The following is a 19,234-nucleotide window of genomic DNA, read 5'->3' as shown; positions in this document are numbered from 1 at the left end:
AGGGGCACAGTGAGCTTGGGGCAAAGCACAGCCCCCCAGCCCAGCTCCTCCTCTGCAGCTGCAGGCTAGGCTGGAGTCCTGGAGAGCCCCGGCCTTACCCGGAAGGCTGCTGCCAGTGGGGGTGGGGAGGGGAGTAGGGCACAAGCTCAGGGTCTCAGCCTGTCGGGGAGCCTGGCACCGCTCCCCCCTCGGCACCGACACAGAGAGCCTGTTTCTGCTGGCTGCTGCCTTCACATGGCACCTGGGCCTTTTGTGAAGTAGAAAGGAGCCAACAGGAGCCGGGGCCCAGCGCACGTGCCCACAAAGCAGGCTTTCTGTGCACCCAGCAGCCGGAGGAGGAGGCAAACAACCCAGCTCTGGGTCCACCAGCTCCCTGGCAGCTTAGAAGAACCAATGTGCAAAGAAACTCCTCTGAATATCCCTAAATGGGCAAGAACCATCTCCATGCCCAGGCAGGGGAGAGAAACCGTGACCTCCGAAAGTCATTCTTTGCTGGCATCCCCCTCAGGCCCATGCTCTCTGATCCCGCTGGCCAGGCCCGGGCAAGCCCCCCCCAATGCACACCAGCAAGGTAATGTCCCCAGGTTAATAGTGATGCCCAGCTCAGCCCTGAGCAGCGTGGCACATGGCACAGGGCCACGGTTCCCTCACCCCTGGTTCTGAATCCTACGGCACCACCCTTTGCAGGACTGTCCCCAGGGCGGGGCTCCCAGGTTTGCACCACTGGCTTCCCAGGCGAGGAGAGTTTGGGCCTTTTACCCAGCACTGGCAGGGAAACCGGGTCAGCTGCATGGAGAACCAGCCTAAAACCTCACCCCCCGCTCAGCCTGAGCTCAGGCGCTGGGAGCTCTGGAAGAGGGCAGCAAACTGCTGCGTCAATGTCATGCTGCCCAGCCCCACATGCCCCACCCCGGTTTCCAGCAGGACAGATGTGGCCACATGGAGTGAGGCTGTTCTCTTGGCACGTCTGAACCAGGGTGTGTCAGAAATCAGCCCGTCCCAGGAGAAGTCCAGTGCAGAGCGGGTCGGGGACTGGCATGATGGAGCCCCATCCGCCTTGCAGCTTACCCAGCGCTTTGAGATCTCAGGCCGAGAATGCGCCGAGTGCAAAGGGCTCATTACCCAACGGCTGCCCGAGTGTTTTACAGCCATCACCCCCGACCCTGCGGCGTCCCCAGCCCCGGCTTCAGGATGGGCCAGCACCGTGAAGCTTGTGCCAGTCACTGGTAGCACGAGCCGCTTCGCTGAGGCAGCTCGGGGAACACCTCTTCCTCAGCCCCCCGCTTTCGCTCTGCCCCAGGATCCTGTTGTGTGTGAGAGGCTGTCTCTGATCACACCCTTCAGCGGCCAGGAAAGCCTGCCAGGGCCGGGGCAGGCCAGAGAAATCTCAGCTCAGGTGGCGTGAACGAGAAACTGATAGGCTAGAAAACTGGCCTCTGTTCCCACATGGCACATCTGTGCCCAGGCCCGGTGACGGAGGCCGTGGTCCCGTGACCTGCTTGGTCTCTGGACAGCAGCTGAGTCGCCGGGAGGCCCGGCTGAACCGGGGCAAGCAGCAGGTGAATGGGCCCAGCCGGTCTTTCCTGGTGGCTCGGCGGCAATGACTGGGGACGCAGGCCCATAGCCCAGGCCGAGCCGGCTGGCTCGGCTTTGCTGCCCACCCCCACCTCAGCCTCCTGGCCCCCGGTTGCTCAGGGATGTTAAAGCTCTTTGTTCTTGCGCTTCGGCAGCCACCCCCAGTCCGGTGAAATGCCACGGGGCGAGGGAGGTGGTTGCTAAGCACCAGGAGCTCAGCGAGGGCTTTGTCCAGGGAATGACACCCACCGGTTTCCCTTGGGCCTGTCGCCATGGAGACAAAAGCCCCTGTCTTTGTTTCGGGAGCATGAAGGCTGCCCCCCCCATCCCCCCACTCAGTAAAGGCACCAGGTCCCGCTGGCAGCCGTGCATGCCCGCTAGCTCCCAAGGAGACCAGCCCTCATGGGCGGGCTGGGCCGCTCGCTCCTTTCGCTGTGCAGGCAGGGGGCAGCCCTGGCATTCGAGGGGCCATCAATCAGCCCAGCAACCCCTCATCGCCCCAAGGGTGTGCATGTGTGGGGGGAGATGATGGAGGCTTCAGGCCCTGGCCTCTGCAACCAGCTCCAGCTCAGGGTATTAAAATGTGACTCTAGGGGAAGCAGCGGGAGTGGGGGCGGCCAGGGAAATGGGGGGCCACAGGGGTGTGATGAGCGCAGGGTAAATGCCTAGATGGATAGATGGGGGGGCTGGGGGGAAGCGTCCACATGCGGAGCCAAGCTGCAGCTGCCTGGGTGTACATCGCCTCACTAGCCAAGCATCCCAGAATTGCATGGCATATGCTGGGAGATGATGGAAGCCGGGGGGGGGGGGGGGGGCTGCCCTTCTGCAGCCCCCTCACTCCCTTCCAAGTGCCGCCCTGCCCTGGTGACATGCTGGAGGAGTAGGTCCCACAGGGCTGGTGCCCGGGAGCGATGGTGCAGGAGGAGTGGAGCCGCTGGACCGGACAGTCCTTCCCGCACGCCACGGCCGGGTGCGTTCCCGGCTGGGGGGGCGGGGGGCTCAGCCAGCTGGCTGGGGGCTGCTGTGACTCGCATGCAGGACGAGGGCTGCAGGGCGGGGGGAGCTGCCTTCGTGTGGCTCATTCTGTGCTGGTTTGTCCTGAGCTGGGGCCAGGGGGAACAATGCAGGGCTTGTTCCGGAGCCTGGCAGGCTGGCTGGCGGGAGAGGCTGAGAAAAGCGAGCCGGGGAGGGGTAGCCGGAGGCAGGGATGGCTGCCAGTGTGCAAACAGGGTTGAAAGTAGCATATGGGACCTGCAGCGCAGGGGGGCACCTGCCCCAGCCCATCAACGGCCCCAGGGGTAGGATGGAGACCAGAAAGGGGCCGAAACCAGTGCGGCAGGAGGGGAGACGGGCTCCTTCACACTGCGGTAATGAGCTGCTGGGGGAAGCGCCCCTGCCCCTGAGCAAGGGTCCCCACACCCCACAGGGGATGGGATTTCCGGCCCTGGCTTTGCCTGTCTCTAGGAGGGGGCTGGAGTATGGCACTCAGCCGCATTGGCATCCCATGCCCATCCCGGGTAGGGCAGTCAGGGGACACCTTATTGGGGGAGGGGGAGTCTCATGCTCCACGTCCCCCCTTTGCTCCACCAGCCTCTCGGGCCCACGTCCACTCAACACGCTCGCTCTCTCCCATAGCGGGGAGGCCCTGGTCTTGCCTCACCGGAGGGTCTCCCTCCATGGCACAGTCTCAGTGCCCTTGGAGGGGGCCCTGAATGCTAACCCCTCTGCATGCAAATGCCCAAAAACCTGTAGAACTCCCCCCCCACACACCCACATTAGCAGCAGGGGGAGCTGCCCTGTTTTGGTCACCAGGTAGGATGGGGTGCATTTGCCCCAGTGGGGCTTCTATCAGCAACCCCCCCCCGCTCCTTCATTGCTGGCAACTAGCCCAGTGCCTAGGCCATGAGCCCACACCTGAGAGGGGGGCATAAGGCTGCACCCGGCCCTGGCCAACTGGAAGGAGGCAACTGCGTGGAGAGGTGGGTACGAGTGGGGAGCAGCCAGGTGCCTGGAGAGGCCACAGCTCAGAGCAAGAGGGGGAAGGAGCCTGCAGCAGATACTTTCCCAGCACAGTAGGCGGGGGCCATGCTGGCCCTGCACCCTCACAGCTCGGGACAGCTCCCCGCCCCCCGGTGATCTGCCCCCCAGGCCACCACCTGCTGCTGAAATTCCAGGTGTGCAACAGGGCAGGGGCAGGAGGCCCCGCTGTCGCGCGGAGAGTCAGGTACACAAGGGCATGGGTGGGCCCTGGGCATGCACAGCAGAGAGGAGCACACAGCCCCAGCCCGGCCTTTCAACGGTGGGAAAAGCTTCCCCTAGTGCTGGCTGGGGCTTGAGTGCTGCGTTCGGCGCCCCCCAAGACTTGCTGGCGTGGCTCGCTCTGGCGCCCAGCCCGCTCTGCCCCTCGAGGTGCCTTCACTGTGCTAATCCAGGACGGGATATGCTGAAAGGGGGCCCGCCGGAGCTTGTTTGAGTTTCTCCCAGCAGCACTAGGCACCTCGCCAACACTTACTCAGAGCCCAGGAAGGCCAGCAGCGCAGGGAAAGGAGCACGGGAGGAGGGGCACAAGGGCACAGGCAGCCCGGAGCTGGTGGGCTGGCAGAGAGCCTGCTTTTAAGGGAGCGTATCCCTCTCCCGCTGCTGGGGGCCAGGCCTGGCCCGTAGGGCTTACCCTGAACAGACAGGGAGGCCATAGTGCAAAGCAAGGGCTGGGTCCTCAGAAGTCTGCACAGGGCAAGGAGTTGTCCTTCGTGCGGAGGGTGAGGAGAGCAGGGGGAGGGAGCTGGAGGTAGAGGTGTTCCACCCACCGCAGCCCAGACCCATAGCAGGGCATAGCCCAGTGTCAACAAGGCTAAGGCAAGGGAGCCGCCCTAAGCTGAGGGCTTTGTGTCACCGTCCCAGAAGCGGCCATCTAAATCTTCGACCCAGCTAAATGCCCTTCCCCGGGCACAAAAAGCAAGACCGCCGCGTTGACAGCCTGAGCCCCATGCAGCGAGACCAGGCCAGACCGAGGAGCACGGTGCGGAGCAGCTGGAGAGCAGCGTTGGGGGGTGACGAACGCTGCCCCCCTCCAGCTCCACCTTGCGGGTCAAGGACACGAGGCCCTGGGAGACTTCTCTCCCCCCCACCTTCTCCGTCATCTCTACCACAGCAGGAAGAGCTGACGCTGCTGCCCAGCTGACGATTCGGCTGCCAACCTAGTTACATGCCTGAAGGGGTTAAGTCGAGTGGGCTATGAGAGGGTGAACATGGGGCATGAGCCCCACTGCCAGCCTCTGCCCCTGCTCAGAACGACAAGCCCCAGCCCTGACAGCAAGCCCCAGCTGCTCTCGCCCTCGGGCAATAGGGCAGTGCCCAAGAAAGCCCTGGTTTAACTGTGCAAGGGTGCGAGTCGTCCCTGGCAGATGGACCATGTGCCAAGACCCCTGACAAGCTGGTGAGATGAGGAGAGGAAACAAGACCACAGCAAACACGCCCCCGCAACACAAAACTGTTAATTTATTATGATTAGGAGGCCAAAAAAAAAATCGTACAGTTACAAGAATCATTTCCCAACAGAGAAGGTCAATATGAGCCAAAAAATCTCTCCTAAAAAAGGAATAAATGACACCACTTTACAATTCATTAAATAAACCATGGAAATGGCTCCTTGTGCAATTCTGCGAAAACGAGAAAAGAGAAGAACAAAGCAGGCTGGACGCCCCTGCCCCCGCTCTGTGCAGAGTGGGGGGCCAGGGAAGGAGCCCAGGGCTCTTGGCCGCCCCGAGCTGACACACTGGACGGGGGGGATGCGGCTGGGCCTGGATTACAGGCAGCTGCCCTCAGCCGGACAGAGGCAGGCTGTGCGCAGCAGCCGCCTCATGGTCCTTCCAGGTCCTGCCGCTTCGCCCCCAGCCGGCTCCGGGCCACCTCCAGGCTCCATCAGCAGGCTCCAGCACAGCACAGAAGTCACATGGGCTGGAGCACACTGCTGCTCCTTTCCCCTCCTTCCAGGCCTGGCTGCCACTTCCCCTCCCTGCCGCTGGCTGGCTGGAGACCAGACCTACTAGCCGGGGCTGTAGAGGGCAAGGAATTCCACCTTGACATCACACAGGGCCCATCAGCCCCGCCGTTCCATGGAGACAGGCCTTTCCTCTGGCCCCTGCGCACTGGGAGAGGCCAACACCCCCTCGACGTGCCCCTGTGCCAGCACTCTCAGCTGTGCCCCCTCTGGGGCTGGGACAGACCTGGGGGCAGCAGTGTGACACAGCCGGCCAGCTTGTTTCTAGTCCACGAGAGCCCTGAGTGAACAGCCCTGGGATGGGAACAGAGTCATGGGGAGCTTTGCACAGCAGCCCTGGCACCTTCCAGAGCAGCTCTGCTGTGCTGGGACTGTGGGCAGCCAGACATGCCCCATCCTGCTGCAAACACCTTCCCCCCCACCCCCCCCAACAAGGGCCAGCCCTCCTCCCAACATGCACATCACTGGAATGGAAGGGAGCAGCTTAGAGGGGGAAGCACATCAAGCAAGGGGGAGCCCACACCCAGCACTGCAGGGGGTGGACGTAAGGCAGCCCCACTGCCAGAACTTGGAGCACAGGGAAGCCCGCCTCACTTCCGGGGGGGGTGGGTGGGAAGGGGGCAGAGATATCTAAAGCTCCTGGACTCACACGGTGTGGGGTGGGGTCTCTGGCTGCCAGCCTTCAACACACAGACCCTCCTGGGGAAGGGAGAGCCATGCCCCTAGACCCAGAAGCCAAGGTGGAGAGCCCCACCGCAGGGCACAATCTCTCTCCGTGGGCCCAGGGCAGGACAAGGCCGGAAGGGGCTTTCCCATCTCTGGCTCACCAGAGCCTGAGCCCCTGATCTCCCAGGTATGAGGTGGGTACATGAGCTGGGGCAGACACCCCCTCCTGGGCTGCAGCATGAGGGGAACCCTGCTCCCGGATGCTGGAGCATGGGGGGAAGGGAAAGGCCTTCCTCGGAGCTTTGTCCTTGGCTTCAGTTCTCCAGCAATTGCAACAGCACTGAGCCCTCCCCTGAGCGAAGGGGGGCCTAGCCCCACGGCAGAGACAATGACAGGTCACGAGAGCACAGGTGAGTGCGTGCTGCACACCACCCCTCTGCACGGGCCTCGGCAGGACCTGGGTCAGCAGGTGCCACGGCTCCCTCCCCAGCTCTGGGCACAGAGAGCATTCCCAAGGCGCTGGTCGCTGGCCCGCAGGTACCAGCTCACCCTGACCCCCATGCTGCACAGCTCGCCCCACCCAGAGAGCGTCTAAGGAGCTGGAGACCTCCCCAAAGCAACCTGGAGGAATGGCAGAGTGCCCCCACCTTCCTCCACAGCCAGGGGAGGGGGCAGAAGTGAGTCACTTGCGGAGACTTTGGGGCCTGGGTTGCAGGAAGGGAAGCGGAGAGGGAGGGAGAGAGGGAGTTGCCCCTGCCCCTGCCAGCGCCCAATCCCTGCCTAAGCATGGGATCGAAAGGCCGAATGCCGGGGGAAGGGGCAGAGGTCTAGGAGCAGGAGGGGTGGCTCTGTAGACGGGCACAGCACTGACTCCCCACAGCCTGGTCAAGACTGCTGACCTCAAAAGCCCCCATTGCCCTGCCCCCCAGGGCCATGTCCACATGCAGCACAGAGAGCGGGGGTGGGCATGGGGAGCTCTAAAGGCTTTTTTTTGGTGGGGGGGCGGGGAGGGGGAGAGCCGGACCTAGTGAAGATATCAGAGGGGCCCACAGGCCTCAGGGTTGGAGGGACGCCCCCATAGGGGCCTGCATTCAGCATGGAATGGTCCAGCCAAGCCGCTCCGCTCCCACGACACCCTCCCAATACTGCCTTGGGGGCTCAACCACCTCCAGCACTTCTACAGGTCACAGAGCCCAGTTTCGTAACAGCGTAATTGCTTAAATTAAAATAGATATATACATATATATATACTGTGTACACATCGACCACAACAGAACAGTGCCAAAACGAGAGGGGGAGAGAGAGAGAGAGAGGAGTCCGACAGCTTCTTTACAATAAAAACAGGAGCTCCGTCTCAGCAGGAGCAGAGCCTCGGGTCCCCTAAAAATACCCATCTAGAGAGAGAGAGGGACAGAGAGCAGGGGACTGAGAGAAGTGGGGCTTGGACAATGGCATCTTCCTCGCTCCGAGGCGTGGTCTCAGGGCTCTCAGCTTCTCCTGGACTTTGAGTGCTGAATAAGCCACTGTAGGGTGATGTCTGCAAAGGCAACGCACAGAGTTAGCGCCCGCAAAGGGCACGGTGCCCCCTCCACCACAGGGCTCAGGGGAAGGGGTCAGCGGGGCATTAGAGCACCTTCTCTAACACAGCTGTTCACTGCTGCATTTCAGCCACTACTCTGAAGCAGTGTCCCCCACGGCCTGGAAACCTTGGGCCCAGCTCCTGGGGCACTGCCCACAGCCTGCCTTTGGGATGGGGAGTGTAGGCCACTCACAGCTGAGAAGTGACACTTCTGCCCCATTTTGCCTCGTCATGAGCTTAATGGGCTTAGGAGCCAGAATACCAGGGTCTGAATTCACTGCACAACCTGAAACTGCAGGTGTTTCCCAAAGGAGCCCAGACTGTCCCCTCCCTCCGGCTCCCTGCAGACCATGGCCTAGCACTCACCAATGTTGTCCTTTTCTTTGCAGGAGATGGAATAGCAACAAATCTCTCGATCTTGGATGGCAGACAGGTTCCTGTGGAGAGATGGAGCCGTGAAAGCACAGACTGCTTACTGCAGACTCCAGCTGCTCCAGTCAGCCTGTGTAAAGGGCTCGGGGAGCAGAGTCCCTTCCGTTAGGGGGCACCCCACCCTCCCTCGGAGGTCCCTGCTATAACCTTCTGGTGCTGCTGGCTCAGGATGGGGCCAGTCAACAGTCTTTCAGCAATGAAAGAACTGAAAAGAAAAGCTTCCTGACAAATGGAACAAGGCCCCCAACCATGAACACGCCGGGCGGGCTGTGTATTACCCAGCTAGCTCCACAACCATACAGGAAACAAGAATCAGGGTCCTACCCGCGGCACCAAGCCAGACTCAGCCAGCACTTCCCCTCTCTGCCTTAGCTTCCCACTGGAAAAGGGACAAGAGCAACCCACAGTTATCAAATGCTTAAGATCCTCCAAATCCAAACCAGGACTAGAAGTATCACTGCCATGGCAGTGGGCACAGGAGGGCTCTGTGCCATGGCCCAGGCTCCAGCCCCACCGACAGAGCAGCAGAGCCTTCGAAGGACTTCGTTGGCCATTTGCAAAGAGCTCCTTGGCTGTGCTGTGTCCCGAGGTGAGAGCCTGTGGAAACGCTCTCCTACCACTCGGGCTGCAGGACCCGGGCTCCAGCCAGATGCAGGAGTCTAAGGGTACGTCTTCACTTCAGTTAACCCAGGCTCTTAGCTGAATTTACAGGTAAGAGAAGATACATATTCTCTTACCTGTAAACTCCCCCCATTCACACAAACACCTTGGACCCGGATTTGAATGTGCCTTAAGCCCAGGCTAGCTGACCCGGCTGGGGGGCAGGGTTAGAGCCCAGGATGCGCTTTACCTCGGGCTGGAACCTGCCCATTTTGCAGCGAGGATGCAGGCAAAAACCACTTACGTGCTGCGTGACCTCCAGTGTCCATCCCACAACTCCTCCTGCAATGGACTGGGCAGGAACCCTCGAGCAGCTCAGCACGGGGGAGTGCAGACACAGTGAAGTGGGTAGGGCTTTTCCCGGCTAACCTGGGGGCTCAGACCCAGGTGTCAATCACCCAGGCTTACTGTGCAGTGTAGACATACCCTTGAGATGAAGCACTGCAGTAAGAGCAAGCTGCGGCTCTAGTGCCACCATGTGGCCGAAGCTGAGAAAAGCTCAAGCAAAATGACCATCTTCACCCTGATCTAGCAACTTTCAGCCAAGGGCCCCTCAGCTCCACACAGACTGGAGATTAGCCCCATTCTACAGCTGAGGCCCTGCCCACAGTCACACAGCGAGGGTGTGGCCAAGGCAGGACAGAACCCAGGGCCCGCAGTTCCCCTTTCCAGCTGCTGGCACTGGGTAACGAGGCCTCCCCAGGTCTGTGGCGCGTGGAGAAGTGTAGATCCAAAAGAAAAACCAGGCTGATGTAATAGTGAAAAAGCTACTGTAGAGGAGCAAAGCAGAGCACCTAGGACATGTTTCCCCAAACCAGCTGCCTCGCTGGTCACTGTCTGGGCTGCCAACTCCCCCCTCTCAGCCCCCGCAGCACGAGCCTTTGCACAGCCTGCCCCAATGCCTGGGGTGTCACAAATGGGATGCGAGGACTTCATAGCAGGACCCAGGCTGGGGAGGCTCGGCACAGCTCTGTTATCATGAAGGGATCGTGGAGATGAACAAACCTTCTCTGCTCAAAAGGCTTCCAGGCCCTGACCCATGTAAAGGGGCAGCACCCAGCACTGCTGGATTGCAGAAGCACCCCTGGGCAGCGCAGGAAACCCACGCTCCTTTTCACAATGGCGCCTCCTACTGACAGGCCATTGCAGAGCAACTCCCCAGTGGTGAACTAGCAGGAAGGGACCAGGACTCTGCACATGCTAGAGAGGGTTACAGCAGTAGTCTCTCCTCCCCCGCCAATGGCCATGCTGTGGGGTGGGAGCTGGTGGAGGGGTAATGTCTTTAGGGAGTGGGACAGAGAAGCCGAGGGGCTGGGGGCATTTTGGGGAGCAAGGCTTGCTGCACTCCATGGTGGGGGATCCCTCTCCGCTGTTGCTCTGGGAAGGCCTCTCCAGCATCCTGGGAGAAGCTCCCGCAAACCCATGCACCAGGCACCTTCGTTAACCCCTTAGCAGCCACCTGGATCAGACCCCCGAGACTTTTACTCAGCAATACACAGAAACGCGGCATCCCCAAAGCAACCTCTGCTACCATCCCACCCCAACCTTTGCTGAGAGGTACAGGCAGCCGGAGTCAGACTGACAACGCCTGCCGCCAGAATGGGGGAAGTGAACCGTACTTACATCTTCTCAATAAGCTCTTTCTCATCCAAGGCACCAGCAAGATCTCGCTTGTTCCCGAGCACTAGAACCTGGAGGGGGGAAAAGAGTGTCAGCACTCTCAGTCCCAGACCCACATCAAGCCAGCTTTGACTGTGCCCGGGCCGGGGTGGGGGACAGGGAGTCCAGGAACCTAACTATAGTTTTGGCAACAGAAAATTCGTTGGTGTGAAGGAATCAAAACTGCCTCCTAGGGAATTCCTGACAGCCTGTGAAAGCCAGCTCTATTCCACCTGCCCAAGCGCTCCTCTCCCAGGATATGCTGGGGTGGAGGAGTTGATGGGGAAACTGAGGCAAGGCCCGCACATTCCTATACCCCATGGGGCTGCTGGACATAGATTAGGGGAGTCCTTTAATCTGCACCCGGGGCTGAATTGGCTGAGAAGCATCTGGGGGCTGCCAAGAGCTGAGGGTGTTCATGAATAGCTTTGGTTTGCAGGAGGAGACATCAGGGGCAGGGTGGGCACAAAGGAGAGTGGGTAATGGGAGCAGCGTGGGTCTGTTCTTCATTCTGCAGTCTCAGGTTATAGCTAGCTAAGGAATTAAGAAAACAATGAGGAGTCCGGTGGCACCTTAAAGACTAACAGATTTCTTTGGGCATAAGCTTTTGTGGGTGAAAAACCCATTAAGAAGTGGGTTTTTCACCCACAAAAGCTTATGCCCAAAGAAATCTGTTAGTCTTTAAGGTGCCAACGGACTGCTTGTTGTTTCTGTGATACAGATTAACATGGCTACCCCTCTGATAAGGAATTAAGAAAATTCCAATCTAGAAACCATCACAAAGGTGGAGTTAGAGCTGAACCACTGATGTGTGCCTGCAAGGGCATATTCCCCTAGAATTAACCCCTCAGACGTCAGCAAGTCAGAAATGCTGAGGTCAGGTTGCATGTTTCAAGCAAAGCAATGACCTACACTTAAAGGGGCAGCACCACCTTAACTCTGCCCTCGGAGAGACCGAGACAAGGGGTCACAGGTGCAGACATGTCTATCCGAATTCCACTCCACCTGCGGACTGCTCAGCAGCAGGCTCAAGTAGAGGGGCTGTAGCACAACCAAGGTGGGTGTCATATTCCTTCACTATGCAGCCTGTTTACCACACCCATATTGTCATTGTGGACAAAGGAAAATGGATGGTCCCCGCCCCAAAGAGATTAAAAACATTCACACCCTTGACATACAGATCGGACTAAAACTAAAGAAAGGCAATATTCAATGGCAACTTTCATTTTTAAAGTCATTTTCTAGTCATTCATGGAGAAAGCAAGAGAGGATGGAATCTTTCTTCTGCTCATGTCAACGACAGAAAATAATATTGGACAATATTTTCTGCTTCCTTTGGAGAATGCGTCATAGCTGTTGCTAGACAAGGGCAGAATTTGGGTTGTGGAGGTCCTCGGAGTGAGGCAGAGCCTTGTTTAATGGTAACCCTAACTCTGCACTTCCTGCTTTGCTAACTTGAGTGCTTTTTCTTCCTAAATTAATATTCTTGAAAGATTACGTGCACTCAAGGCCACTGATCAGTGGCTACAAGTGTTTTGTGTAGGAACAGACACTTGGTTTAGTTTAAACTAAAGCTCAGAATTTGCAGAAGGCAGCAAAAGTCACACAGATCCTCCAGAACAGCCGAATCTGTGATGTTCTCCTGCCCCAGCTAAGGCAGTTTTTGGGATGAGATCACGTGCTTTGTGTGCTATGTGGAGCTGCACCCCCTTCTGCATTTCTGAAGCATCAATCCCCATGTCAGGGTGAAGATATTACAATTTGCTTCTTGCAAACTGCCCCAGCAGCACCCCTAAGTCCTATTGGCCAGTCAAAAACCTTACTGCGAGCTCACAAACAAGACTTGCGTTCCAAATGGCAGCTCTCCCTCTTGAGCACGCTCAGTGGGTGCGTCAATCACTTATAATCCCCACTCAATCCCTCCGCCCCATAGGCGATGGACAGGTCATTATCTACACTCATCGCCTCCAGTCTAGCGACTTCGGAGCTTCTGGTGGGCCCACCAATGGGACCAGGGGGTTTGATGGCTTGTAGGGTTATGGGAAGCTGCGTCAAGATCTTCCTCAAATTTTCCCAAAAAGTCACCTTCCAGCCCAGCCCCAGCCTGGAGATCATAACCTTACAAAGCTACTTCAACACACGAACGAGTGAGACGCCATCACAGAACCTGCTTTGCACGTATGACCAAGCAACCCTAATGACGGGGGACCAGCCAATGAGATCTGTCTGCTCCACACTGTCTTCCACTACCCCTGGACTGGAGAGTGCTTACAGGGATGCCCTGGAGCTGCGGCTTGTCAAGCAGGTTGTGAAGTTCGTTCTTTGAGGCCTCAATCTTCTCCTGGTCTGCAGCATCCACCATATACCTGGAATGGGGAGGGAACATTATCACTGAGCCTAGGCCACTGGAAGAGGAAGATCGAATGAATCCCACCTGAGGAGCGCGAAACAACCAGTGTCCCAACCACCGCTCTCCATTACCAAGTGCTCAGGCCTCCTTAGAGAGCTGCTACTCTCCACTGGGACAGTTTCCTGACCCATCAGTATAAATCTATGCTATGAAGCAAATCAGAGTCACCGCTCTCTCTCTGAAACACTTCAGATTAGTCCCCTGGTACTCGCCGCGTGTCAACGACCCACACCCTTCCCTTCCCACCTCTGGGCTCTTAGCACCCTTGGGAAAGCCCCGATGGGTCCTTGTAGGGGCCAAGCCACATCCATCCCTCAAGACTGCAAAGCCAGTCATTAACTCTTCCCCTGCTGAGAGCCAGGAGTCCTCATGGGCATAGCAAGAACTTCAACTCACCCGGCACCTTCTGCTACAGATGCAACCTCAGCCTTGCCAGTGGGCGTGGGAACAGCGCACTGCATTTGGGTGCCCTACAAAAAGTGACTCTTGCTCTTTTAGATTCTTATCAGCATTCCTACAGCATCTAACACCCTTGTGGCTGGGGGCACTTCACCATGCTTTTTCCCAGAAAAGCAGCATACACCGTGTTCCATAACCCCATCCAGCATCCAGATAGCTGACTGCAGAGGTGGGGAAGCCCAGACAGTGGGCTGAATGCCAGAGAGTCTACAGCCAGGAGACATAAATGACAGCTATCAAGTTCTAACTGTGGTCAGGCTGGGCTCAGTCATATCTCCAGAGGGAGAGCCTGCTGGGACAAACAACTGCTGTCCCGTTCCTGCCAAAACCCATCCGGGGTTGCAGAGCACAGGAAGGGTGCTGTCTGAGTGGCCTTTGATGTTGGTCCCAGACAGCGCGTGCTGCAGTAATCCAGCCTAGAAGCAGCAATGCACTGATGATAGGTGGAGGGTCTATCAGAGAGGGAATGGCATAATCGCAGGCAGACGTAAATGACAGAGGGCATTTCTGGCTCCAGCTGCAAACCAAGCAACAACTAACAAGACACTTTTAGTTAAGGGAAAAACTATAAATTTCCTCAGATCCTCAAGGTGCTTCTCTGTGCCAGTCAGTATCACCTCTGCCTTATCTGGTCTGAGTCTAAATCTGCTAAACTCTGGCTTTCATCCAGGCCTCAGTCTCAGCCAGACAGCAGAAGAACAAAGAGTCTATTCCATTCCTGTCTGATGAAACGAGGTGGAGCTGAATGTCATCCGCATATTTATGACACCATAGCTTATGTCACCAAACTCTTCAGAGCAGCCACACGTAAATGATGATACCGAACGTGGTAAGATTAGGGGACTTGAGTTGGGCAAATAATGGATGTCCTCGCATTTAGCGAACACCTCTTTCTGCTTACAGACATCTTACGTGGATTGAGATTCTCAACAGCATTTGTTACAATCTGTGAATAGCTCCTGTTTGTAGCTTGCTGGTGTACAGTTTGCATGTATTGGATATGAAACATCTGTGTAGATTTGACTGGACTCATTTTTCAGGAGTGCTCACCATGAATAGGCTGCTATGCCTGTTGTTTCCACAGACATTGCTACCAGTAAACTCAATCCCCAAAATGTTCACAAGCAGCACCACAAAATGGGCGTAGACTCAGGCAAAGGGAATTTGTTTACAACCGGGAATGAAGATCGACTGAAGGCTGCTCCTTCTCATAAATACAGAATTTGCCAAGCAGTACGAGAGGCCTTGGGAAGGAAGAGCAACTGCCTATAGCTGTCCCCTGGGACCACCCTACAGAATGAGCTGAGCCACCCAAGTCTAGTTGGTCCACCTTCAAATGGGCGAATAGCACCTCAGGAACAAAAGGATCCAGTAGCATCAAAAAAGACAACCACTCTTCAGTCAGGAGCACAAGAGCCTGTTATTCGGGACAACATCAAGCCGAAGAGTAATTCTGCTACCTAGGGCACCAGTCCGTGGTGGGTTGGGGAGACTGGTAAACCACCAGAACACTGGGATTCCTGCACTAAGCAGACACATTCCCACGACTTCCTATCCCCAGGATGAGAACCTCTTACACCAGACGCTGGGTACCAAAAGCACAGCAACAGCGCGTCTTAGGGCTCCAGCTGCACTGGGTAAGCTGCTGGGAAGAGCTAATTCACTGCTAGGGGCCTGATTCCCAGCAGAGGATCTCTGCACCCTAGGATTAGCAATTTACTCAACCTGGGAGAGCACAAAACCCACTGGACACAGCCCCAAAGGTCCTGCCAAACCTCAACCAAGAGACTCTGTTTGAGAGCCTACCCTCTAATACTTTCCCATGCTGTATTAAAGGATCTCCAGTGCTCAGCAGCCCGGGAACGTCCGGGATGGACAGTGCGCACAGCTGGGGGGTACTTACACAATGGCACTGACTCCGCGGCAGTATCGCTCCCACATACTACGGAAACGAGGCTGACCGCCGATGTCCCAGAGCTGTGGGAAAGAGAGGCAGAGTCAGGAAGCACATCGACCAGGGAAGGCGGCATATCAAAAAGCAGAAACGGATCTTGGAGCCAAGCTGAAAGAGAGACTTTGCACACTGCTACTGAAACTCTTACCCCTTCTCCCCTTGTTGATGAGCCCTACAAAAAGGTGTCACCTTGCTCCATTGCGGGCAGGTCTGTGGAATTCATAAGCACAGTTGGGTGCAGAGCTTTGTTCATTTGTACGCAGTTACCCAGAATGTTCTGCCCACTCACAGCTACTTCCTGCAAGGGCTGGAGTCTAAGACCCAGTGTCCCAGGGAGCCTGCAGGAGTTCTCTCTGTGCTCGCCATGCTAGGATGATGGAAGAATTTCCCCCTCACTGAAGAGTTCACATGTTTTGAGAACCACATTTTGTCCCCAAAACGCATGAGCAGCAACCAAAGGCACAACCTGGGCCAGAATCTTTATAATGAAGGAGTGATGGGAAGTACTGACTAACTCAAGATTATTTTCTGGTTTTCCATCCAGGTGGATCTGAAGGAGTGGAGGGCTAAAGCGTGTGCTATTTGTCTCATTGCCGAGACACAAACGCTATGAATCATGGACTGTAGCCCTACAGCTCCAATGGGCTCCTACCCCCAGGACCTGCAGCCTCTCCCTTCCCTTCTCAGCAAACTACCTTTCCAGCCTCTGTCATGGACAAAGTTAACTGCCCGTGCTAGCCTGGGGGAAAATACCAAGGGCAGGATGAATGCAATCAGGAAATCCCATGTTACTGCAGCCTGGCCAGCAGCCCTTTCCTGCTGGAGCCTGGAATAACCTGCATCCCAATACACCTGACCCCCCTTTAGGGGAGCTGCAGCAATCTAAAACCTTCCAGACTGAACTAGTGTGGAGGCAGGTCTATTTTTAAGTCTCCTGACTGAAGCATTAGTCAGTATTATTTGCACCCCAATAACCTGCTGCATGAGAACATGTGAATCTCTAGATTTTCCCCACCCCATCTCCCCATCCAACAGCCTGCATCTTACCTTTATGGTGACATTTCCCTTGGTGATCTTTCTCATGTTGAAGCCCACCGTTGGGATCATGTCTTCATTGAATTGCCCCGACTGCAAGGAACAAACCACACTGAGTCAGCCATATCACGGGGCTGGGGACCTGCAAACCCTCAGGCCGGCACAAAGCATCTAAACTTCCCAGCCCAATGACACTGGGCAGACTGTGGTGGAACAAGACTTAACTGTAGCTATTATTAAGTCCTAGCTGGAGGTGAACCAAGATGCTCTGCAAAGACTGTCCTATAATATGCCCCAAATATTCTACCCCCTTTGGTCACACCCCTGGTCATGGCTACTGCCAGCAGCAAAAACAGCGCAAATCAGAACCAGGTATCCTACAGGGAACAAATACTGCCCAACGGCTAGGAGTGGGATGCACACTTCTGGGCCCACATGAAGAACTCCACTCATAACAGGACAAGGCCATTACTGCCAATATGCACTAGTTGATAGCTATAGATCATAGAAATGTCGGGCTGGAAGGAAACTTGAGAGGTCATCAAGTCCAGCCCCGTGTGCTGATGCAGAACCAGGTAAACCTAGCCCACCCGATAAGTGTGTGTCCAACCTTTCTTAAAAACCTCCAGTAACAGGGATTCTATAACCTCCCTTGGAAGCCTGTTCCAGAGCATAACTCCCCTCAGAGTTAGAAAGTTTTCCCTACTATTTAATCTAAATCTCCCTTGCTGCAGATTAAATGTATTACTTCTTGTCCTGCCTTCAGTGGACATGGACAACAATTGAACACAGTCTGCTTTATAACAGCTCCTCACATGTTTGTAAACCGGTTACCTCTCAATTTTCTTTTCTCAAGACTAAACATGCCCGTTTTTTTAACCTTTCCTCACAGGTCAAGTTTTCTAAAACTTTTATGATTTTTGATGGTCTCCTCTAGACTCTCTCCAATATGTCCACATCTTTCTTAACGTGTGACACCCAGAACTGGACATAGTTCTCCAGCTCAATGAGCTATTAACTCCGAAGCCTAGGGAAGAATATTCAGATGTAACCACTGTTAGACTATTTCACTTTTGACTAAAGCACATAAAGGAGAAGTGCAGATCTTCATAACCTGATCTACTGTGAATGGCCACTGATTTTGGCATCAGAAGTGGGGGAATTGTGGGGGAATCCTCATCTATTTTCCTCCAGTCTAACCCCTGGTGTTGGGGCTCCAACTGGGTTAAAAGGGTGTATAAAAATTCAAGATCTTCCTATAATTAAATCATGCCTACTTGTTATGTTTCCAGCAACACAGAAAAACAGAGGTTTCTGGCTTAAGTTATGCTGCGCTAACTCATTTTAGGGAGTTGCAGGGTGGATTAAAAATCAATACTAAAAAAAAAATAAATTAAATTAAAAAAAAACCCACCTACTTGAAACTATTACAACCTAAGTTAAGACCTAAACTTATTACAATCTATTCAAATAGTTTAAATAAAAAACATGCAAGCAGTATGCTCATCTAGTGGAAGTCACTGGGTAAGCCCTTGAAACCAGTTTGCACTGAAGTGCTAAATCAGCTTTTGACAGCAGTAACCTCTTCTGCAGATGCTGAGAGAGTATCATCTTCATTTCAGTTTATTCAGCTAGTTCAGTTCAATGACTAGTTTGTTCAAAGTTAAGAAACCAACTGAGAGTTGAAAAAGCAGGAAAGCATGTTTTCCTCTTCCAATCTAAGAATAAAATGAGGTGCAAGAGGACGAGATCTACTAGTTCTAAGGCTGAAAGACGCAATGACCAGAAACTTTCTGTTCAGTTCACTAATACTTCCTTTGTTTAATAAATCAGTTAGTTGTAAATATAAAACATGTTGTGTGATATGCATCCAGCACATTTAAGGTAGTTTTGCTGAACTACTGAAAACAATTTTAAAATGCTAGTTTTCTCAATTTTCAATTGAATTCCAATTTCCATCTAAGTACAGCTTGATGCAAATCATGAATAAAAAATTAATCATCTATTAAATAATAAATGCATCATTCACCAATTCCTAACATAAAACATGTAAAAATTAAGAATCTGAATAAATGTATGTTAAGCTATACAATTACACTAAATCTATCCGTATTTAAGTATCTGCCTGGTTAGCAAAAAGAAGCACCAAATTTAGTGTAAAGGCTATATTTAATTGCCAATTGACATGTTTTAATGGCTGCCAAACAATGAGAATCAACATCAACCATTCTTTAGGAAAAGAACTAAAAAAAGATTAAAATAGATTATTTAAATCAAGGTTTCCTGCTTGCTGACTAAATGGGTGAATTAAACCACTGCACCTGTGGGGGGGGGGGGGGGGAGAGGGGAGGGGAGGGGAGGAGTTAGCCCTGCAATCCCAAACCTGGTGGCCTTGAAACCTTCCCGTTTGTAGGTCACTCTCTCCCCAAACAAAGGCTATTAATAGGCCTGGCATCAATGTTGCTTTTGTTGGCTGCAACCAAGCATGTGAGATGGGCTGCAAGCTCCACCCAGCGGGTATCTGATCAATTTGAAATTCTTGCTCCTTTAGCGACTGGAAGCAGCTGTTGGTCTTTTCTGCTCCCACCAAAGCCTTCTGACAGCTGTGAGGATGGGATGGGGATGTGAACAGCTCTCTGCTACTCCCCTAAAACCTGGCTATTGCAAGGAGTGGGAGAGGGGAAGATTTTAAGCACAACTAATCTTAGATTTGCCAAACAGCAGCAGCAGCATGAAATTGACATGGATTTCTGGCAGCATCAATGTTGTCCATAGATTCTGAATAGCAGCACTGAAATTGACTGG

At 54.7% G+C, this 19,234-nt stretch overlaps 1 protein-coding gene across 1 annotated transcript in view; it reads right to left on the bottom strand.

Moving 5' to 3' along the window:
- Positions 1 to 5,053: 5,053 nt before the first annotated feature.
- The window catches only part of ARL8A (ARF like GTPase 8A), a 38,827-nt gene continuing 24,646 nt past the window's right edge, over positions 5,054 to 19,234 (bottom strand). The window contains exons 2-7 of the mRNA XM_077839193.1: positions 16,442 to 16,522; positions 15,344 to 15,417; positions 12,844 to 12,937; positions 10,536 to 10,603; positions 8,187 to 8,257; positions 5,054 to 7,778 (exon numbers count right to left, since the gene is read on the bottom strand). Coding sequence (XP_077695319.1) covers positions 7,729 to 7,778; positions 8,187 to 8,257; positions 10,536 to 10,603; positions 12,844 to 12,937; positions 15,344 to 15,417; positions 16,442 to 16,522 — 438 coding nt within the window. The 3' untranslated portion in view covers positions 5,054 to 7,728. The remainder of the gene's footprint in view (positions 7,779 to 8,186; positions 8,258 to 10,535; positions 10,604 to 12,843; positions 12,938 to 15,343; positions 15,418 to 16,441; positions 16,523 to 19,234) is intronic.

Source organism: Eretmochelys imbricata, chromosome 21 (assembly GCF_965152235.1).
Source record: "Eretmochelys imbricata isolate rEreImb1 chromosome 21, rEreImb1.hap1, whole genome shotgun sequence".
Classification (NCBI taxonomy): Eukaryota; Metazoa; Chordata; order Testudines; family Cheloniidae; genus Eretmochelys; species Eretmochelys imbricata.
Note: the sequence above shows the minus strand (reverse complement) of the source record. Positions and strands in the feature narration are given on the sequence as shown.